Below are 23,847 nucleotides of genomic sequence, written 5' to 3' on the forward strand. Positions count from 1 at the left end.
AAACTCCACTATGGCCAAGACCAAAGAGCTGTCAAAGGACACCAGAAACAAAATTGTAGAAGTGCACCAGGCTGGGAAGACTGAATCTGCAATAGGTAAGCAGCTTAGTTTGAAGAAGTCAACTGTGGGAGCAATTATTAGGAAATGGAAGACATACAAGACCACTGATAATCTCCCTCGATCTGTGGCTCCATGCAAGATCTCACCCCGTGGGGTCAAAATGATCACAAGAACGGTGAGCAAACATCCCAGAACCACACGGGGGGACCTAGTGAATGACCTGCAGAGAGCTGGGACCAAAGTAACAAAGCCTACCATCAGTAACACACTACGCCACCAGGGACTCAAATCCTGCAGTGCCAGACGTGTCCCCCTGCTTAAGCCAGTACATGTCCAGGCCCATCTGAAGTTTGCTAGAGAGCATTTGGATGATCCAGAAGAAGATTGAGAGAATGTCATATGGTCAGATGAAACCAAAATATAACTTTTTGGTAAAAACTCAACTCGTCGTGTTTGGAGGACAAAAATGCTGAGTTGCATCCAAAGAACACCATACCTACTGTGAAGCATGGTGGTGGAAACATCATGCTTTGGGGCTGTTTTTCTGCAAAGGGACCAGGACGACTGATCCGTGTAAAGGAAAGAATGAATGGGGCCATGTATCGTGATATTTTGAGTGAAAACCTCCTTCCATCAGCAAGGGCATTGAAGATGAAACGTGGCTGGGTCTTTCATCATGACAATTATCCCAAACACACCGCCCGGGCAACGAAGGAGTGGCTTCGTAAGAAGCATTTCAAGGTCCTGGAGTGGCCTAGCCAGTCTCCAGATCTCAACCCCATAGAACATCTTTGTAGGGAGTTGAAAGTCCGTGTTGCCCAGCAACAGCTCCAAAACATCACTGCTCTAGAGGAGATCTGCATGGAGGAATGGGCCAAAATACCAGCAACAGTGTGTGAAAACCTCGTGAAGACTTACAGAACTTGTTTGACCTCTGTCATTGCCAACAAAGGGTAAATAACAAAGTATTGAGATAAACTTTTGTTATTGACCAAATACTTATTTTCCACCATAATTTGCAAATAAATTCATTAAAAATCCTACAATTTGATTTTCTTGATTTTTTTTCTCATTTTGTCTGTCATAGTTGAAGTGTACCTATGATTAAAACAGGCCTCTCTCATCTTTTTAAGTGGGAGAACTTGCACAATTGGTGGCTGACTAAATACCTTTTTGCCCCACTGTATATTGGACAAGTGATCTTGGACTAGTATGTTCATATAGATGTTTATGCTGCTCTCTGTTGGTGCAAAGAAGGTACTGCAGAGGGCATCTTGCTAGAGATGAAGCAGCATGCATGTGCTGTAAATGCAATCATCCTGTGATCAGAAGAAAAGAGACAAATGCAGCATTTGGATACAGAAGTGTAAGGATATGAAAACATGTTGCAGCATTTTCCATCTCTTTGCATTGGCTACCTCTCAATCCACAGTCCTTCTCATCTCACCTACATCATTTTCATCTAACAATAATATAGGCAACTAACACCATAGTGTTTCTGATGTTTACTAAAGTACAGAGGCTTAGGCTGTGTGTGTTATGATCCTAACTGTAGACTTTAGATGTGTGTGTATTGGGCAGGTTTTCATCCTCACTCCTCTCTGCCTGCAGCAGTCACCATGGACACGGATGTTGTTCTAGAACAGAAACGGATTACTGATAAATAACATACAGAGCAAACACACAGAGGACTTTCCACCCATTTTAACCACCATTAAACAACAGGCATTAAAACTCCAACACAAACTCACACAAAATTAGGCATTATTGTACATATCAATGATCTGTTTTCACCATTTCAAATGTAATGTAAATGAATGCAAATTCCCACTCCTTTTCCTCCACCAGCTAATTGCTCAATTATCTGTGTTTAAGTTCATATGGACAATGTGTATTTTATACCTTTATCCTCCTGAGACCCAGCAATTAATTTGTTGTCCTTTCTAGTGGACATCAGTTATTGGTCCATATCTTTGTATTAAGTTATGTTGTCCCTTTGAAAGGACAGTCTGGTCTTTTCAATGTTATCACATGTGTGGTGGTGTGATATTGGCAACTTTGTCTTCCTGGTTCTTAAAGAAATGTCTGCCTTCAAAATTAGCACATTTTATGGAAATTTGAAAATAAGTGTGAGTAATTATTGATGATAATTTTTGTGAGTTTGATATTCAAATTGTTTCTCGTAAGTGAATATCTCATGAATGGTTAAGTGAGTTTTCAGGCCTGTGTAATCATTTTTTAACATTAAATTGTATCTAAATAAGAGCTTATCAAGAAATGTCCTCTGTAGTGGACACCCAGATGCTGCAACTATGTTTTTTACCTTCTATACCCATTGACTGTAATGTAAAAAAAATTCACATTCACGTCCGAATAACCACTACAGAGGAAAATTTTGCACTTTCAATAAAAGATAAATAACACAATTTTTCTAAACAATGTCTTGGTAACATGTTTTTTCCCCACCCCAAACACCTACTTTATGTGAATAATAATAATAAATCCTAAACTCTTTTTCCCGGGTCTCAGGATTATGATAGTTAACTGTCATCTGATCATTTCCTCACAAAGTGCTTTTGACCTGTAAATCCACTAAAATAGAAATCTTTCTGATGAGATGTCATGGCAACCCAGTGGGGTGTTGTAGATTGAGTTTGGTAGTGACTAAAAGCCTGGAGGGGGAGTTCTTTGTGTGTGTGTGTGTGTGTGTGTGTGTGTGTGTGTGTGTGTGTGTGTGTGTGTGTGTGTGTGTGTGTGTGTGTGTGTGTGTGTGTGTGTGTGTGTGTGTGTGTGTGTGTGTGTGTGTGTGTGTGAGAGAGAGAGAGAGAGAGTACAGTTTGAGCTAGTCCATTATTCCAACTCTCTGCTCAATAGAGCTCAATACACAGGAAGTGAAGGGGATCAGTGGGGTGTCTGAGGTTAGGGAGAGACAGAAACACTAGAAAGATTCAGGCCGATATGAAGTTCCAGTAATGTTCCAGTAATTTACAGCTGCTTTGTATTGAGAGGAAAAGGAATAAACACACAGATTTTGAGTTAAAAAATTCAAACCTTTCAATGGACAAATAAGCATGATTAGGTAACGAACAATAAAGATCAACCATAACCAAACAAACCAGCAGATGTCAGTGTGACTGCATGGAGTTGACCTGAGTATCAGTGAGAGAGGACTACCCAGGGTGGTTTTCCAGGGAAAATGTCATTTTCGTCAAGCTTATTTTCATTCTCGAATCTCCTTCCCCCTATTCCAAGCACAAACTCATCGTTCTGTTTTAAACAGGATGCAAGATATATTAATTTACTCAAACATGTTAATTATCTCCCTTTTCTCCTCCCCTGATCCTTTCTTTAACATCCAACCTCACTATCTTCTCCTTCTAATCTGTTCCTCCTGTCTCCTTCTCTACCTCCTCCCTTCTCCTCCTCTCTGTTCCATCTGATTAACTTCAGTTTAAGTGAAATTGTAAGGATTGCCGTGCTTGTCTGTCTCTCTAGTGCAAAACAAATGGATCAATCCCTTATCTCTCAATGTCAGAGTGGTCAATCAATGGAGGGAGGGATAGGAGCAGGAGCGAGAGCGAGAGAGAAAATACTCCAGGGAGAGTTTTCTATTCATGGATTGTCAACCATGTCATCATCACTCCACAGCTGGGCCCGGACCAGACCTACAGACAGCAACGGAAGATGAGTGAATGTGTTTAGTGATTGCGTGAGTGTGTCAGTGAGTGTGTGTGTGTATTTGTTTGTTTGGGAGGGACTGCTGCATCCGCTAGTGTGAGAGTGCGACATTAGAAGGGGTTGTGTGGAGGCGTAGGACCCCATCATGTCTGACTATCGCAGCCTACAGAGATAATTAATCACTACCTCCATGTCCCCTCTGTAGGTTACCAGTAATAGAGCCTGTATACCTACATAACCCCTGCCTAAAATCAGTGTATGGCCAAGAGATGGGTGTCTGCTGCACTGCCCCTGCATGGCTTTGGTCTTCTCATCTTTGAGGGGTTTTAATCATTGGAAAAAGCCAGATAATTAACATAGTGATACGGTGGGAGCTGTAGATGAGAGGAAGTCTATGATGCTGTAGATGAGCTTGGATAAAACCTTTTTTTTTTAAAGAGTTAAAAACGTTAGATGAGCTTCCAAAGTGAGGTAAAGGTTGGAAATGGCGATTCAGGATGAAAGAGAATAGGGGAATATAAATGGAACAGGGTCGTGCACAGACCTTTAAGGGGGCAGGTGCTCAAAATGAACAAAGGGCACCCACATGCTTGATTTTTTTAAAACTTTCATAATTCATATCTTCAAATTCATAACATGGCCTACCAAATGCCTCTGTAGCGAGACATTTTCTTTCTTAGAATAGGCCTATTTATTTCTGCAACAACATTCACTCATCAGCCAACCAGACCGAATTATGATGATGTAGGCTAAATCAAGTGTTAATCAAATGTTATGCTACTGTGGCAGCACTGTTGATATTTAAACTAGGTACACTTGAACTAGGTACACACTTTACCAGTGACCGCATTTCTCAAGCCATGCATGTTTGGATACCGGGTGCGCGCAATCTCCATACAGGGCAGACTGGGGAAAGGGCGCAACCGGGCGCGTGCGAGCTCTCTACAGGGCAGATTATCAGGCGCAAACAACGGACAGGGGGTGGCGACCTTGACACAGATAGAGCCCTATCTGTGCACGTGCCTGAAGTGGGACATCATTCAAACTGGTGAATAGGCTAATAGTGTTATTGGTGTGCTCTGCTCGTCCCCGTTATTTCACTTTCACTCCACCGCGTGCATGTGAAGTCACTAATGTTGAAGAGGACAGTGCCGTTTCCGATTGTGATGAGGTGGACTCTCGCTCTCTCTCTCTCACACACATAGTAACCTACACCCACTCACAGCACGCGCCCCGCGCACCGCTCCGCGCACTGCTCATCCATACACTCGCATGCAGAACGCGCGCATCGCTGTGCTACTGTCTTGCAAAAGGCAATAGGTGCGTATCCTAAAAGGTGCTGTTTTGTTTGTTTTTACTGTTCTCAGCAAACGCCTTATTCTGACATCTTCTAGAGAGTTTGGCAGCACCTGCTCCTGTTTCTGGGGTCAACAATTGCAAAGGAGACTTCTGAGAAATAGTGACAGACAGAGTGAGGTAGGTTCCAAATGTCACATTATTCCATGTAGGCCTATTTGGAATAAAATTCAGCTTGCATTGTTTTATTTTGTGAAATACTGTATCTTAAGAGAAAAACAGGTGTATATCAACACCAAACAAACATACATTTATTGGAGGAAAATAATTGTTGTATTGTGACAGTATTGGCTATCAAAGTTATTTATAGTAGTGAGAATGTCTAGAACGTATTAATGTGTTCAATAAGAGGTGATATTTCCTGGGGGTCCTGCGGTGCTGCTGCTCGGCACCCGGTCGGTGAAGGTGTCTCACTGATTGAATTCAGAATGACGGATCAATCAGAGTCTTGGCGGGGTGTGGAGGTGAATGCGGGATCGATCGCTGTTATTGATTCCGCTGAGTGACAGGGATGGGGTGGGGATAGGCCTAAGTGGAAGGGCTGTGGGGGTGATGATAAAGAGAACGATAGCATATACCTTTATTGGACACAATATCATTAAATGTCTCTGGGTGTGATGGTAAGGGTAACTGGGACATTTTATATAAGTCTATATTGTGTTTGTGGCACAACAAGAACAGGAGAGGACAAGGTTGGAAATATAAACAGTAATCTCTCTCTCTCTCTCTCTCTCTCTCTCTCTCTCTCTCTCTCTCTCTCTCTCTCTCAATGGACACAATATCAGTCAAAAGTTTGGACACACCTACTCATTCCAGGATGTTCCTTTGTTTTTACTATTTTCTACATTGTAGAATACTAGTGAAGACATCAAAGCTATGAAATAACACATATGGAATCATGTAGTAACCATACACGTGTTAAACAAATCAAATATATTTTATATTTGAGATTCTTCAAAGTAACCAGCCACCCTTTACCTTGATGACACTTTTGCACACCCTTGGTATTCTCTCAACCAGTTTCATGAGGTAGTCACCTGGAATTCATTTCAAATAACAGGTGTGCCTTGTTAAAAGTTAATTTGTGGAATTTCTTTCCTTCTTAATGCGTTTGAGTCGTTTGAGTTGTTACAAGGTAGGAGTGGTATACAGAAAATAGCCCTATTTGGTAAAAGATCAAGTCCATATTATGGCAAGAACAGCTCAAATAAGCAAAGCAAAACGTGGAGTTTGGAGTTTGTGACAGTAACTATGTGAGAGTATTACAGTATTATAGACACTATGTCTTTGGATTTCTTGGATCTTCTATGTAGAAGAAGCCTTTACCTTCTAACAACTCCTGTGTAGCTTTTGAGCGTCATAGCGTCATGCACATGTTACAAAGGGTCAGAATTCCAAATGAATTCCGGTGTCGTGGTGGGACTCATTGTGTTAACACAGGAAAAGGAAGTTAAAACATTTCTGGACGGTGAGACAAAGTGGACTTTCACCCACTGTAATAGATGCAAAAGGGAGGTCGAGGTCTTTCCTTTCCTGGATTTGTTTGCATACCTCAATAGTCATAAGGCCTACAAACCCATTTTATTGCTAAATAAAATATCTACATGACAGTTAAAACTGAGTGTTGCGTTAAATCAAGGAATTATATGACAGGATAAACATCTAACCGATACATGAGATTGGATCTCTATTGGAATGTGGAAAAGGCCAGCTGCTCCACTCATATGAGGTTCGGTGTGCTATTATCAGACTTCAATTATTGAAATAGCTTCACTCCTGGTTGCTGGCACTGGCACAAATCATGACAATCTACACAAGCAAACCTCCTCCAGTAATTCACATTCTCACAGCCTAGCAAGGTTCCTATTCTGAAATTAGCTTAATCAGTAAATCGCCTGAAAAGTTGTGTTTGTGTAACTCAAAACAGTGAGAAACATGACAATCAGCCACATTAGTCATATTTCATCATCACAGATCAGACAGCTTTACACCAAATATATAGTACATTTGTTCTGTTTGTTAAAGTCTGTTTTAGAGCTGTCCATCAAACATTACTTTAGTCACAAAGCTGTGTGGTGGGCCAAAACATCCCAGTGGTAAATGCATCAACGTGTGGGGAAATTGAGAAAAAGTGACTGTAGGAAAAGTAGGATTAAACCACAACAATGAAAAATGACATTCTCCTCCTGATAACACTACATGGTTAAATGTATCAAATTATTATTTTTCCTCCTACTGTCTCCCTCCCTCCCTCTCGCTCTCTCTCCATCAGGATGTGTGGGGTGGACTTGGATCTGGACGAGGGGGGCTCAGGCGACGAGGAGAAGGAGCAGGAGGAGTTCTGGGTGGGTGAGAGGGTGAAGATGCTGCCTCCTCCCACGGCCCACAGTGAGGGCAGCGCATGGGGTAGCCGTCGGGGCAGTTGTGGCTGTGTGGCGTGCGGTGCGGGGCTGCTGCTGTGGAATGTGGGTTTGGCCTTGGTGTGTGTCCTGGTCCTGGTGGCCGTGTTTGCCCTGGTCCTGCTGCCCGCCTCACTGCTGCTCTACGCCGGCTTCCTCTGCCACTCACGGGTAAGTAGTGGCCCGCTTATAGCGCTACTCAAAGTCTCTAACACAAACTTTGACAACAACATAATATTGTGGTTAGAATTCCAATTCCTTATGACAGCCATTTCCTGGTGCTTGGTACGATTTCATCTCAGAATTGAGGTCACAGAGCGTCTCCAGTCAAGTCAGTACCGCTCACAGTCTCCCACCCCTGGTTAATATGTGACCTGATGCTGAGCTGAACACTGGCTCACTCTGCCAGAGAACCACACAAGAATCATGATCATAGCTGATTGGCCCTGAGGTTGAGCTCTGTAACCCATGGCAACCCTTTAAACAGCCTATTTGCATTTTTACAACGGGTGGGTCTAATCCTGAATGCTGATGAATTAAAACCGCATTCCAGCCGGTGTCTATTCCACAAGTTACCACCGGCTAAATCTATGACATTAAAATGCCTATTTACTCTGTTCCATCTGACTGCGCAATCCATTGTCTCATCAGCCCAGCCAAGCAACTTATAAACTTGATCTCCACTATAAAAAGCATCTAGACATTATCTCACTTTTCTTATAAGACTAACATATAGTTTTCAACAGCAGAAATTTGTACAAACCTTGCTGTTTGTCTCTCTGACATTTGCAACATTGTTTCAATATTCAAATTCAATCTCCTGCTGTCCCACAGTAAGGAACGTGTTGTGAGTTGGGACGAGACAGACAGGCAGGCAGCGTTTCTCAGCCAGTCAAAATCATGATTCAGCTGGCATAATTTTTATGGATATATACAAAAAATTGTCAATTGAAAAAGGTCAAATGAAACGCAACTCATTTGCAGTCTTCCAGCTTCAGTTTGAAGTGATTGTGTTACTGTAGCTGTGTTGTTGGCTAGCTCCTCTGAACGACAGTGTCCTGACGAGAGAGCACGTTTTCTATGCCAGGCGAAATCCCACCTCATCAGCTTATTGTTATGGATGTATCCAAATAAATGTCACTAGAAAACAGTTTAAACAAACGCAAATGTAGCTACTTTGCTGTCATTCTGTTTGCACTGTTTGACGTGACTGTAAGTTAGTCGCAGTTGGCTAGCAAGTAAGGGATAAGAATGTTGCCAGCTAGTATGGCAATGGAACATTTAGAACGAACGACTGGGTCGCATCCATAGATACAGAACAAAAAGACTGAACGACTGGGTCGCGTCCATAGATACAGAACAAAAGGACTGAACGACTGGGTCGAGTCCATAGATACAGAAAAAAAGGACTGAACGACTGGGTCAAGTCCATAGATACAGAAAAAAAGGACTGAACGACTGGGTCGAGTCCATAGATACAGAACAAAAGGACTGAACGACTGGGTCGAGTCCATAGATACAGAAAAAAAGGACTGAACGACTGGGTCGAGTCCATAGATACAGAACAAAAGGACTGAACGACTAGGTCACGTCCATAGATACAGAACAAAAGGACTGAACGACTGGGTCGAGTCCATAGATACAGAAAAAAAGGACTGAACGACTGGGTCGAGTCCATAGATACAGAACAAAAGGACTGAACGACTAGGTCACGTCCATAGATACAGAACAAAAGGACTGAACGACTGGGTCGAGTCCATAGATACAGAACAAAAGGACTGAACGACTGGGTCGAGTCCATAGATACAGAACAAAAAGACTGAACGACTAGGTCACGTCCATAGATACAGAACAAAAGGACTGAACGACTGGGTCGAGTCCATAGATACAGAACAAAAGGACTGAACGACTGGGTCGAGTCCATAGATACAGAACAAAAAGACTGAATGACTGGGTCGCGTCCATAGATACAGAACAAAAGGACTGAACAACTGGGTCGCGTCCATAGATACAGAACAAAAAGACTGAATGACTGGGTCGCGTCCATAGATACAGAACAAAAGGACTGAACGACTGGGTCGAGTCCATAGATACAGAACAAAAAGACTGAATGACTGGGTCGCGTCCATAGATACAGAACAAAAGGACTGAACGACTGGGTCGCGTCCATAGATACAGAACAAAAAGACTGAATGACTGGGTCGCGTCCATAGATACAGAACAAAAGGACTGAATGACTGGGTCGCGTCCATAGATACAGAACAAAAAGACTGAATGACTGGGTCGCGTCCATAGATACAGAACAAAAGGACTGAACGACTGGGTCGCGTCCATAGATACAGAACAAAAAGACTGAATGACTGGGTCGCGTCCATAGATACAGAACAAAAGGACTGAACGACTGGGTCGCGTCCATAGATACAGAACAAAAGGACTGAATGACTGGGTCGCGTCCATAGATACAGAACAAAAGGACTGAACGACTGGGTCGCGTCCATAGATACAGAACAAAAGGACTGAATGACTGGGTCGCGTCCATAGATACAGAACAAAAAGACTGAATGACTGGGTCGCGTCCATAGATACAGAACAAAAGGACTGAATGACTGGGTCGCGTCCATAGATACAGAACAAAAAGACTGAATGACTGGGTCGCGTCCATAGATACAGAACAAAAGGACTGAACGACTGGGTCGCGTCCATAGATACAGAACAAAAGGACTGAATGACTGGGTCGCGTCCATAGATACAGAACAAAAAGACTGAATGACTGGGTCGCGTCCATAGATACAGAACAAAAGGACTGAACGACTGGGTCGCGTCCATAGATACAGAACAAAAAGACTGAACGACTGGGTCGCGTCCATAGATACAGAACAAAAGGACTGAATGACTGGTCGCGTCCATAGATACAGAACAAAAGGACTGAATGACTGGGTCGCGTCCATAGATACAGAACAAAAAGACTGAATGACTGGGTCGCGTCCATAGATACAGAACAAAAGGACTGAATGACTGGGTCGCGTCCATAGATACAGAACAAAAGGACTGAATGACTGGGTCGCGTCCATAGATACAGAACAAAAGGACTGAATGACTGGGTCGCGTCCATAGATACAGAACAAAAAGACTGAACGACTGGGTCGCGTCCATAGATACAGAACAAAAGGACTGAATGACTGGGTCGCGTCCATAGATACAGAACAAAAAGACTGAACGACTGGGTCGCGTCTCTAGCAACCCTAGATAGCACCGGCTTCTCAGGCATTATCACTTAAATGGAACTAAAATAACCTTTACGTAATAAGAACCCCACTAGTGGATAGACGTGTCTGTCTGCCGTGCTCTAACATGAAGATGTTTGAACATGAGTTTAAATGAAAGATTCCTTCCTTCTCCCCCCTAACCAACACAGTAAAAGTATACCGGGCATACCCAAGTATCTAAAGAATGGTAGAATTCAGTTCTTGTTGTGCATGGAATCGACATCAAGAACACCCTGGACCAGAGGCAAACAGACACACCCTTAGGGTGGGACAGGACGTTGAGGTTCAAGTATCTGTCCAAGTGGGAGTATGTAGAGTATGAAGAGTAGGGGGCAAGTACAGAACTCTGGGGCAAACCCTGTGTGACTTCAGCACTGGCTCTGGGAACACCCTGGATCAGGGGCAGACAGATACCCCTACATTTCTGGGTAAGATATGACGTCCCTGTCAACCTCTGTCAGCCTCACCCTTCTTCAGACATCACCCAGAAGATGACATCACTTCATTGGCCTATTATACTACAGTATTTTACTCAATCCCAAATTAATGAGAAAGGTAGACATATTGCTGGATGCATCTTGGCAATAGACCACTTTTAAGAACTCAAGGGAAAATTCCACTCAAAAACTATCCTTTAGTATGCTTCATGAGTCCACTGTTGATACAATCCCAAAAAGGTTTTACATGTCAGCAATCAAGTTTTCAAGATATAGACTTTAAAAATAAAGAAAGTGTCTGATGCATTTTGCATGCAAAAGGAAAATAATCCTGCAGCAACAGGACATGTGAATTATTATGTGGATTATAATGAATTGACTTTTTATCAGGGGTTGATACATTTTTCGTACGGGAAAATCAAGTGGAAATTACAAACTTCAGAAGCCTTTTTTATCCTCAATTAAACTTCAAGTTTTACATTTCCTGCATTACAGGAAACTTTTCCTTGAACCTGTATTTTCCTTTAAAGATGTTTTATAAAGGTTTTGTATAATTTTAGCCAGCAGTTTTTAAAGTAGTGTTCACAAGCCAAAACGGGTCCCCGGAAATTGTGCACAATTGTGTACTACGTCATCCATTTTGTATATGATATGTTCCGTCCAGCAAAAAATACATAAAACAGTCTGTAATCTGAATTATATGTTACCAATTCCAATTCGTACAATATGTTATGGATTTGTAAGTGCTTAAGATCCCGTGCAATCTCTTTAACACGTCTGCCAAACGTCTGACAAACACGTAAGACCACCTTTAAGAACAGGTGGACTGTGTCTAAAACAGGATTATGATGTGCATTTTGAAGAGGTCCTCCTTAGACACGCCACGAGGACCAGATTCAAGGCGCGGACACGTCAGTAAACGCTATCAGTCTCATAATGATGCCAAAGTGTCCTCTAAGATCTACAGCTGTTGCCCTTGGCGAAAAGTAAACTACCCAAATCACCTTCTGACAGCGCTGTGCGGTCATATTTCCTCAGCCCCTCATCTGGTAGAGTTGGCACCGTGCCAGGTGGCCTTGCTTGTCTCCATTATTGATGTTACATTCAAATATGTCTCTGTTGTATTTTGTCTTGCTTTTACTGCTGTTTGCTAACTTTTTTGACATTTGGAAGAAGTTTGTGTACGATCAAACACACTGATTGCTCTTTCTTTGGAAAGTTGCCTTTAATTAAATAGCAATTTATTTAATTTATTTGATTTGATTTTAATTCATTCTTCATGTCTTAAAGTGTCCAGAAGACACTGGCATTTTCAAGACGTCTTCATTAGTGATGGCTGGGAAGGATGTACAAATATACAGAATGTGAGTGGCATGTGTAATGTGTAGCCTAATAAATAGTATGTTGTGAACATTACATTTGCCTGCCACAGTTGGGAATGTCAGTCAACTGTTGGAGAAGTGAAGGATTGGACAGTGAGAGAGGATATCCATGAGAAGACATGATTGTTGAATTAGTGCCAATTAGTCCCCAGCTGGGCCCATGCCTATGCTGACAAGACAGAAAGAATAAAGTGGAGAAAATGTGTGTGTGTGCGTGTGCATGTGCGCGTGTGTGTGTGTGTAGATTGATGATGGCTCGAGGTTGCAGCGTTCAGTTAAGGTGGGTGGGGAAATTCCTCTTGAAAATGCTGACAAAGAGAGAATTATATGCCAGAGGGTTCTTATAGAATGTAGCCCTAACGAGAACACACTGAGTGTTTGTGTACTTGTATGTAAGTGTTTTTGTGCATTTTTGAATATCTGTCTGTTTGTGTGTGCATGAGCGTGTCTGTCTGCCTGTCTGTCCCACTCTGTGTATCTGTATCACTCTTTCTTCCCTCTTGCTGACAGTGTCTGTATATAGTACAATATGTATACAGCCACACCTGTTGCTGACAGGTGTATAAAAACAAAGCACACAGCCATACAATCTCCATAGACAAATATTGGCAGTAAAATGGCCTTTGAATGTGGCGCCATCATAAGATGCCACCTTTCCAACAAGTCAGTCTGCCCTGCTAGAGAGCTGATATTGTGAAGTGGAAATGTCTAGGAGCAACAACGGCTCAGCCGTGAAGTGATATGCCCCCCAAGCTCACAGAACAGGACCGCTGAGTGCTGAAGCTCGTAACTTAAAAAAAAAAATCGATCCTCGGTTGCAATACTCACGACAGAGTTCCAAACCGCTTCTGGAAGCAAAATCAGCACAATACCTGTTCTTCAGGAGCTTCATGAAATAGGTTTCCATGGCCGAGCAGCCAAACACAAGCCTAAGATCACCATGTTTAATGCCAAGCGTCGGCTGGTGTGGTGTAAAGCAGCCGTGGTGTGGTGTAAAGCACACCACCATTGTACTCTGGAGCAGTGGAAATGCATGCTCTGGAGTGATGAATCATGCTTCACCACTTTAGCAGTCGACAGACAAATCTGGGTTTGGCGGACACCAGGAGAACGCTACGTGCCCCAATGCATAGTGCCAAACTGTAAAGTTGGAGAAGGAATAATGGTCTGGGGCTGTTTTTCATGGTTTGGGCTAGGCCCCTTAGTTCCAGTGAAGGGAAATCTTAAGTCCTTGCTGCAATGTTCCAACATCTAGTGGAAAGCCTTCCCAGAAGAGTGGAGGCTGTTATAGCAGCAAAGGGGAGACCAACTCCATATTAATTCCCATGATTTTGGAATGAGATGTTCAATGAGCAGGATCCACATACCCTGGTTTATGTAATGTATGTCACAGATGATCAAGTCTAGTAAGCAGAGCAGGGGCTCCATTACCTATCTGTCTCTTGTCGCTCTCATCTCATCCCAGTCTCTCTCTCCACCTTCCTTCCTCCCTCTCTCACCCTCCCTCTATCTCTCTCCTATCTATCTCTTTCCCTCTCTCTACACATCTCTCCTGTTTTCTTTCTGTGGTGCTTACAGGTGATTGACAGCCTAGGGATTGTATTGGCAGCTCTGGGCTGCTTCTTATCTGAACAGTGAACAGCAGAGGGAAACTGGAAAAGAGTCTGTCACACACCCCAGTACCTTCCGTCTTATGGTCCCTCTTGTGTACACACACGCACACACACACCTCTTCTTCCCCCTCAGTTCTTTTCAGTTAAACTAAAGCACAAACATTTGCATCACTAACAAAAACAACTCAGAAACACATACTGTATCAATGGAATTGTCCCTATCACTGGAGTGTGTTTCTGTCTGAATGTAACAGTCTGTGTTCTACCCCCGCAGGTCCTAGATTCCCCCTCTCCTATCTGCCGTTACCTCGACGACAACAGTTGCTCCGCCCTCATCATCCTGGGCTTTGTGATGATGTCACCGCTGGTGGTGGTGGCGGCGGCCATCTTCTGTGGGCTGCTCCGGAGGCTGCGACTCCTGCTGCTGTTTCAGCCAATAACAGGTGCATGGTACCATGGACGGGGCTTGGACTGGGGGGGTGATGTCCGTGCCTGGGTCTGATTGGACCAATGCTCGAAGAGTTCAATAGGTTAACAGTCAAGAGAGAATCGAGTCCTGGAGAATCGCAGTGTCAAATCTATTTAGTGTCCTATTAAACTGTAATGAATGTCATACAATCGAATGGATACAATGTGAACCAGTCCAATTGTTTAAAGACAGAGCTTTACATGTGGCTATAGGGCTGTTGCTGGTCAGAAGGAAACAGTGGAGGTAAGGGTGGAATATGCTAGCAGCTCTTCTCTGTGGATTTGTATTGGTTATGTATATTGATCTATTTTCAATTATCTGCTAACTTATATGGTTGTGAATCTTGATGTAGCAGAAAAATGTAACTATCACTCAAATGTCAAGAATGGAAGGAAAATACGTTTACAAGCTTACTTATTTAGCAGATTTTGTTCATTCTATTGATTTCGTTATATTCACCATCTTGTAAAAGTGCCATGTAAGCTACCTCAATGTAAGTATAGTTCATAAAAGTAGCCTAGGTTGCTCTACATCAGCCATGTGTGAACGGGATGAGACAGAATTGTAGCCTTTTCTTTTTCTGTTGTGTTTGTTTTTTTGTTTAGTATATTGGCATATTTTCTTGCTAAAAATCATTCTGATGTGTTTTAACAGAGCCGTCATTACTAATTTTGTACTTATCAGATCCTACCAACGTTACATTTCTATGTACCTAGTAATTGACTTATATGTAAACACATTACTGGTAATTCCCCTTAATTGCGGCCACCGTAAAAGGAATTGGAGCTGAAATGCCAAGTCTTTGATCCGTCTATCTTTAAATAACACATAGTAGAGGCTAATGGCGAGGACACTTAGTTCAAATAGATATACAGTTTTAAATCCATGGACATTTCACTGTCATTATCTCACATAGATCTTTATATGATGTGTGGTATGATTCATATCAGATAATGCCTAGACATTCCTCAATCTGCTCCTGAGAGACAGTGTGGTTCTATGTGATATGACTTAATAGAGTGCCTCTCTTCCTACCAACATGGTCTACTACTTTGAAAGCATTACTCAATAGTATGTTAATCACTGTTTATCATAATTTTTTTCAATTTAACCTTTAACTAGGCAAGTCAATTAAGAACAAATTCTTATTTACAAGGACGGCCTGCACCGGCCAAACCCGGACGACACTGGGCCAATTGTGTGCCGCCTTATGGGACTCCCAATCACGGCCGGTTGTGATACAGCCTGATCATTTGAGATCTAAAGACGTTACTCATGGAAAGATGGCATCCAGTAGTCATGTTGTTGTCTGAGGCAGACACACATTTACACAGTGTATAGAGCATAAGCACCCAACCAAAAATCCCCATCTCATAATTTAGCTATACATTTGAATCAACTTAAATAATTACTTGAAGTGAATTGAACTCAATAGACTCTACTTATTGAACCATGAACTATATCAGAACAGTTGATGGTTGTAGCCAATCCACATTCTGTAAATGTATGTTATTGAAGAATAAACCTGTTGACATACTTGTGTTGATGTTGCATCTTACACACACTTCAAACACTAATGGTGATAGAGGGAGTGCCAGTACAGTGGGTGTGCAGTGGAATGACTCACTCTGCCTGGGAGAGGGTTTGATAGTCATCTCCAGACTCCTCAAACTCTCCAACTTCAAATGTACTGACTCGTACATGCACTTATTCATTTCCCCCTAATGTGGCCATATTAACTGGGGTTTAATGTAACCCATTTTCACACGGCAATATAATCGACTGTTTTAGTTTTTTTATTAACTCTGGACATTACTGTAACACAGGACATATTTCAAGTAAACATTTTAAAGTAGCCTGCTTGTCTTACTCAATTACTATGTATGAATGGAATTAAGGACATGCTGTGCACTTTGTTTAGAAATGTAAAGCCAATACAAGGGATTTCTCTGAATACATGTGTATATTTATGTCATCCCTTTACCTAGACAAAATACTTGGGGTGGCAGGTAGCCTAGTGGGTAGAGCATTGGACCTCTAACTGAAAGGTCACAAGATCAAATCCCTGAGCTGACAAGGTAAAAACCTGTTGTTCTGCCCCTGAACAAGGCAATTAACCCACTGCTCCTAGGCTGTCATTGAAAATAAGAATTTGTTATTAACTGACTTGCCTAGAAAATAAATTAAAATATTGATTTTGTCATTATGAGCTCTTCCATGGCAGCAACATTTTATGAGAAGGACATGAGGTAATGAAGATGCTGAATTTGATGCTGGTGTGTACAGATGTAGGATCTTAATTTGACCTATATTGTCACAGCAAAATAATCCTGCAGAAACAGGATTTGAACATTTAGTCAATAATGTTGATCAGTGCTTAGGCTATTAGCTGGCCAAAAGCAGGCTACATGAAAAGTGCAATACTGTTAATATAACTGTGTGTTAGTGCAGGTTCAGTTAATTTCTGTAAATCATGAAGGTCATCTGCATTTCCTGAGCATGATTAAGATCCTACACCTGTACAGATGTCGGATCTTAATATGACCCATTTCGTCGCAGGAGGAAAATAATCCTCCAGCAGGAAGATATTCATATTTCGAGTTGACTCCAGGTGGCTGCTGGAAGGGGGGGGGGGGTTGTAGTCAGTTCAAGTAGACTATGTATGTTCGTTTGAATTCGTATGTGGATTATAGAGTACCAGTCAAAAGTATGGACACACCTACTCATTCAAGGGTTTTTCTTTATTTTTGTGAAGACAAACTATAAAATAACACATCGAATCATGTAGCAACCCAAAAAGTGTTAAATATATTTTTGATTCTTCAAAGTAGCCAGCCTTTGCCGTGATGACAGCTTTACACACTCTTGGAATTCTCTCAACCAGCTTCATCTGGAATGCTTTTCCAACAGTCTTGAAGGAGTTTCCACATATGCTGAGCACTTGTTGTCTGCTTTTCTTCACTCTGCGGTCCAACTTATCCCAAATCATTGGGTTGAGGTCGGGTGATTGAGGTGGCCAGGTCATGATGCAGCACTCCATCAGAGGTGTGTTGGGTCATTGTCCTGTTGAAAAACAAATGATAAAACCTAAGATGACTAGTGGGACTATCACATAGTCGGGAGGAACTATTGGATATAAGAGCAACGTCAACTCACCAACATTACGACTAGCAATACGACTTTCCAGAAGCGGATTCTCTGGTTTGCCCACCACCCAGGACAATTGATCGGATCCCAGCCGGCGACCCAAAACAACGAACAACGTAGAAGGGGCAGATGGAGCGGTCTTCTGGTCAGGCTCCGTAGACGGGCACATCGCGCACCGCTCCCGAGTAAACTACTCGCCAATGTCCAGTCTCTTGACAACAAGGTAGACGAAATCCGTGCAAGGGTAGCCTTCCAGAGAGACAGAGACTGTAACGTTCTTTGTTTCACGGAAACATGGCTCACTCGAGACACGCTACCGGAGTCGGTACAGCCAGCTAGTTTCTTCACGCATCGCGCCGACAGAAACAAGCATATTTCTGGTAAGAAGGGCAGGGGTGTATGCCTTATGATTAACAAGACGTGGTGTGATCATAACATACATGAACTCAAGTCCTTCTGTTCACCTGACTTAGAATTCCTCACAATCAAATGTTGACCGCATTATCTAGCTAGAAAATGAACTTCGATTATAAATTACAGCCGCATATCCCCCGAAGCAGACACATTGATGTCCCTGAAAGAACTTCATTTGACTCGATGTAAACTGGAAACCACATATCCTGAGGGTGCATTTATTGTATCTGGGGATTTTAACAAGGCCAATCTGAAAACAAGGCTCCCTAAATTCTATCAGCATATCGATTGTGCTACCAGGGCTGGCAAAACCCTAGATCATCGTTATTCCAACTTCCGCGATGCATATAAGGCCCTCCCCCGCCCTCCAGTCGGAAAAGATGACCACAACTCCATTTAGTTGCTTCCAGCCTATAGACAGAAACTAAAACAGGAGGCTCCCATGCTCAGGTCCGTTCAAAGCTGGTCCGACCAATCGGATTCCAGGCTTCAAGATTGCGGCGAACAATATTGATGAATAAGCTGATTCGGTGAGCGGGTTTATCAGCATCATACCCACAGAGTCTATTAAAACATTCCCAAACCAGAAACCATGGATGGATGGTGCAAAACTGAAAGCGCGAACCACTGCTTTTAATCAGGGCAAAGTGACCCGAAACATACAAACAGTGTAGCTATTCCCCCCGCAAAGCAATCAAACTAGCTAAATGTCAGTATAGAGACAAAGTAGTGTTGCAATTCAATGGCTCAGACACAAGGTATGTGGCAGGGTCTACAGTCAATCACGGACTATAAAAGGAAAACCAGTCCCGTCGTGGACCAGGAAGTCTTGCTCCCAGACAGACTAAACAACTTCTTTGCTAGCTTTGTGGACAATACAGTGCCACTGACACGGCCCGCTACTAAAACCTGCGGGCTCTCCTTCATTGCAGCCGACTTGAGCAAAACATTTAAACGTATTAACCCTTGCAAGGCTGCAGGCCCAGGTGGCATCCCCATCCGCATCCTCAGAGCATGCGCAGACTAGCTGGCTGGTGTGTTTACGGACATATTCAATCAATCCTTATCCCAGTCTGCTGTTCCCGCATGCTTCAAGAGGGAAACCATTGTTCCTGTTCCCAAGAAAGCTAAGGTAACTGAGCTAAATGACTACCGCCCCGTACCACTAACTTCAGTCACCATGAAGTGCTTTGAGAGACTAGTCAAGTACCATATCACCTCCACTCTACCTGACACCCTAGACCCACTACAATATGCTTACCGCCCCAATAGGTCCACAGACAACGCAATCACACTGCCCTAACCCATCGGGACAAGAGGAATACCTATGTGAGAATGCTGTTCATCGACTACAGCTCAGCATTTAACACCATAGTACACTCCAAACTCGTCATCAAGCTCGACCCCACCCTGTGCAACTGGGTCCTGGACTTCCTGACGGGCCACCCTCAGGTGGTGAGCGTAGGTAACAACATCTCCACCCCGCTGATCCTCAACACTGGGGCCCCATAAGGGTGCGTTCTCAACCCCCTCCTGTACTCCTTGTTCACCCACGACTGTGTGGCCATACACGCCTCCAACTCAATCATCAAGTTCAGTGGCAGGCTTGATTACCAACAACAACGAGACAGCCTACAGGGATGAGGTGAGGGCCCTCGGAGTGTGGTGTCAGGAAAATAACCTCACACTCAACGTCAACAAAACAAAGGAGATGATCGTGGACTTCAGGAAACAGTAGAGGGAGCACCCCCCCATCAAATCAAATCAAATGTATTTATATAAATTATAACAAAACATGGTCAAGATGTTCAAATGTTCATAAATGACCAGCATGGTCGAATAATAATAAGGCAGAACAGTTGAAACTGGAGCAGCAGCACAGTCAGGTGGACTGGGGACAGCAAGGAGTCATCATGTCAGGTATTCCTGGGGCATGGTCCTAGGGCTCAGGTCCTCCGAGAGAGAGAAAGAAAGAGAGAATTAGAGAGAGCATATGTGGGATGGCCAGTCCTCTTTTGGCTGTGCCGGGTGGACATTATAACAGAACATGGCCAAGATGTTCAAATGTTCATAAATGACCAGCATGGTCGAATAATAATAAGGCAGAACAGTTGAAACTGGAGCAGCAGCACGGCCAGGTGGACTAGGGACAGCAAGGAGTCATCATGTCAGGTAGTCCTGGGGCATGGTCCTAGGGCTCAGGTCCTCCGAGAGAGAGAAAGAAAGAGAGAAGGAGAGAATAAGAGAACGCACACTTAGATTCACACAGGACACCGAATAGGACAGGAGAAGTAATCCAGATATAACAAGCTATCCACATCGACGGGACAGTAGTGGAGAGGGTAGAAAGTTAAGTTCCTCAGCATACACATCACAGACAAACTGAAATGGTCCAACCACACAGACAGCGTGGTGAAGGCGCAGCAGCGCCTCTTCAACCTCAGGAGGCAGAAGAAATTTGGCTTGTTACCAGATAGAAACTTTTACAGATGCACAATCAAGAGCATCCTGTCGGGTTGTATCACCGCCTGGTACGGCAACTGCTCCGCCCACAACCGTAAGGCTCTCCAGAGGGTAGTGAGGTCTGCACAACGCATCACCCGGGGCAAACTACCTGCCCTCCAGGACACCTACAGCACCCGATGTCACAGGAAGGCCAAAAAGATCATCAAGGACAACAACCACCGAGCCACTGCCTGTTCACCCCGCTATCATCCAGAAGGCGAGGTCAGTACAGGTGCATCAAAGCAGGGACCGAGAGACTGAAAAACAGCTTATATCTCAAGGCCATCAGACTGTTAAACAGCCATCACTAACATTGAGTGGCTGCTGCCAACATACTGACTCAACTCCAGCCACTGGAAAAATTGATGTAATAAATGTATCACTAGCCACTTTAAACAATGCCACTTCATATAATGTTTACATGCCCTACATTGCTCATCTCATATGTATATACTGTACTCTATACCATCTAATGCATCTTGCCATCTTGATGTAATGTATCACTAGCCACTTTAAACAATGCCACTTTATATAATGTTACCATACCCTACATTACTCATCTCATATGTATATACTGTACTCTATACCATCCACTGCATCTTGCCTATGCCGTTCTATACCATCACTTATTCATGTATTTTTTTATGTACATATTCTTATTCATTCCTTTACACGTGTGTATAAGGTAATTGTTGTGAAATTGTTAGGTTAGATTACTCGTTGGATATTACTGTATTGTCGGAACTAGAAGCACGAGCATTTCGCTACACTCGCATTCACATCTGCTCACCATGTGTATGTGACAAATCAAATTTGATTTGAAGTCAGAAGTTTACATACATATAGGTTGGAGTCATTAAAACTTGTTTTTCAACCACTCCGCATATTTCTCGTTAACAAACTATAGTTTTGGCAAGTCGGTTAGGACATCTACTTTGCGCATGACACAAGTAATTGTTCCAATAAATGTTTACAGACAGATTATTTCACTGTATCACAATTCCAGTGGGTCAGAAGTTTACATACACTAAGTTAACTGTGCCTTTAAACAGCTTAGAAATTCCAGAAAATGATGTCATGGCTTTAGAAGCTTCTGATAGGCTAATTGACATCATTTGATGGCCATCAGACTGTAAACAGCCATATCACTAACATAGAGACGCTGCTGTTAACATACAGACTCAAATCTCTGGCCACTTTAATAAATGGACTTAATAAAGGTATCACTAGTTACCTTAAATAACGCCACTTTAATAATGTTTATATATCCTAAATTACTCATCTCATATGTATTTACTGTTTTATACCATCTACTGCATCTTGCCTTGTTCGGGCGGCATTCAGCGGTAGACATCACCGGTTTTCTAGCCGCCACCGATCCACTTTTCATTTTCCATTTGTTTTGTCTTCATTGTACACACCTGGTTTCCATTCCCATAATTATATGTTCCTTATTTAACCCACTGATTCCCCCATGGTTTTGTGCGTGTTTGTTCGTTGTAAGTTGGTCTCATTTGTGAGCTTGATTATTTTCCTTCTTGGAAATGTTGTTTTGAGTAAAGTTACGTTTATTTCTCATCTCTGTGTCCTGCCCTGACTCCGCCTTACCTGCTACACCTAGACGCCTTACATGCCTATGCCTATCATTAGTCACTTTAAATAACGCCACTTTAATAATGTTTACATATCCTACATCACTCATCTCATATGTATATACTGCTCTATACCATTTACTGCATCTTGCCTAAGCTGCACGGCCATTGCTCAGCCATATATTTATGTACATATTTTTATTCATCCCTTACATGTGTGTACATGGTAGTTGTTGTGAATTTGTTAGATTACTTGTTAAATATTACTGCATTGTCGTAACTAGAAGCACAAGCATTTCGCTACACACAGATTAACATCTGCTAACCATGTGTAAGTAACCAATACAATTTGATGTGTTGCCCGTATACCACATAATACCGTAGGCAATGCATCCGAGGAGTATTTCCTAATCAGATTAGGTGACAGAGGTGTACTCTTGGCAGCCAGATCATTACCTTTACTCTCATCTGTAAAGATTTTTTCCATGTGCTTTCATTCTCAAAAATTGCAACTTGTCCAGGTAACTGGAGAGCATTCAGTACAGCCATCACCTCTGGTCCATTCTTCACAGGAGATCCCAGTGATGTCATGAATTCTGTTTTTCCATATTTTTCCAAAATCATACTGTGTAGATATTAGCTGTTTTCCTTCAGCCTATTTGCATGCTTCTGTCAAAGCCACCAATTCCACCACCTGTTCCTGCAGGTAACGTCCCTGTCACTATCACATTGTAGTAACTGCCCAGCCTGCCGTCCTCACACCCCCCTCCACAATGCTTGAACAGTCTGTGAATAAGTTAAACTCTGGGTTTTCCAACGGATGACTCTTCATAAACCCACCAGAGAGCTGATCCAAAACCAACTCACAACAGTTGTGTTCAAGTAATGTGGTATCTGGAGGAAGCATCAGAGTAGCTGGATTACATGGTGTGCCACATTGTATGATGTTAGGAGGCTCCAACACAGTTGACCATTTGTTCCAACAAGCAGCTGTGACCTGTGCAGCTCGATTCATTGTCAAAAGAGTATGAACAGCATGTGGACACTTGATGGTAAGATGTTGGTCCAGAACATGCGATGCCACCAGCGACACAGCGACATAAGTAACCTGCATAGCTCTGAGGCAGAGACCCCATCCCAACACCGTATCATCCAATTTCTTTGAATAGTAGCCTACAGGTTTCTGACAATCACCATGGTCTTGTGTCAGCACTGAGGTCATGTTGCCATCTTTCCGGAATGCCCAAAGATGGTACTGATGACAAAGTTAGTTTGAACTTGCCAAAAACCTCTTTCTATTCTTCCGTGAAGGCTACAGAGTCTTTTGAATCAGGGTCTCCCTTGAGGAGGTCTGTTGCGAATCCCTTTTGGCCCGAAAGTCTAGAGGGGATGGTAAATGAGACCCGTAACATAACTCATGCAAATTATAATTGTGACAAAGTAAAAGTGAGAACGAAATAACCACGACAACTGAAATCTACCGTCAAACTCAATGTTTATTTGTAAACACACGATAACGGGGGGGGGGG

The 23,847-nt window shown here is 42.8% G+C and overlaps 1 protein-coding gene across 3 annotated transcripts; it reads left to right on the plus strand.

The window, feature by feature from the left end:
* Window positions 1–4,546: 4,546 nt before the first annotated feature.
* tmem88bl (transmembrane protein 88b-like) lies at window positions 4,547–16,196 on the plus strand. 3 transcript variants are annotated; one of them, XM_021569356.3, is made up of 3 exons: window positions 4,547–5,214; window positions 7,367–7,664; window positions 14,466–16,196. In XM_021569356.3, exons 2-3 carry the CDS (start codon window positions 7,368–7,370, stop codon window positions 14,691–14,693), a joined length of 525 nt encoding a protein of 174 aa, XP_021425031.3. In that variant the 5' UTR covers window positions 4,547–5,214; window position 7,367; the 3' UTR covers window positions 14,694–16,196. The 3 variants fall into 3 exon arrangements, with proteins under 3 accessions (XP_021425031.3, XP_036806320.2, XP_090061870.1); XM_036950425.2 differs by having other exon boundaries at window positions 4,877–5,058; XM_090205744.1 differs by having other exon boundaries at window positions 5,045–5,214; window positions 7,367–7,439.
* The last annotated feature ends 7,651 nt before the right edge of the window (window positions 16,197–23,847 follow it).

Source organism: Oncorhynchus mykiss, chromosome 17 (assembly GCF_057628025.1).
Source record: "Oncorhynchus mykiss isolate SJ-2025 chromosome 17, ASM5762802v1, whole genome shotgun sequence".
Classification (NCBI taxonomy): domain Eukaryota; kingdom Metazoa; phylum Chordata; class Actinopteri; order Salmoniformes; family Salmonidae; genus Oncorhynchus; species Oncorhynchus mykiss.

Bases quoted from the DNA above. Each gene is read 5' to 3' on its own strand.
- tmem88bl (XM_021569356.3), top strand. From the start codon at position 7,368: ATGTGTGGGGTGGACTTGGATCTGGACGAGGGGGGCTCAGGCGACGAG. The intron at 7,665-14,465 runs GTAAGTAGTGGC...CTACCCCCGCAG, and splicing joins GCTTCCTCTGCCACTCACGG to GTCCTAGATTCCCCCTCTCC.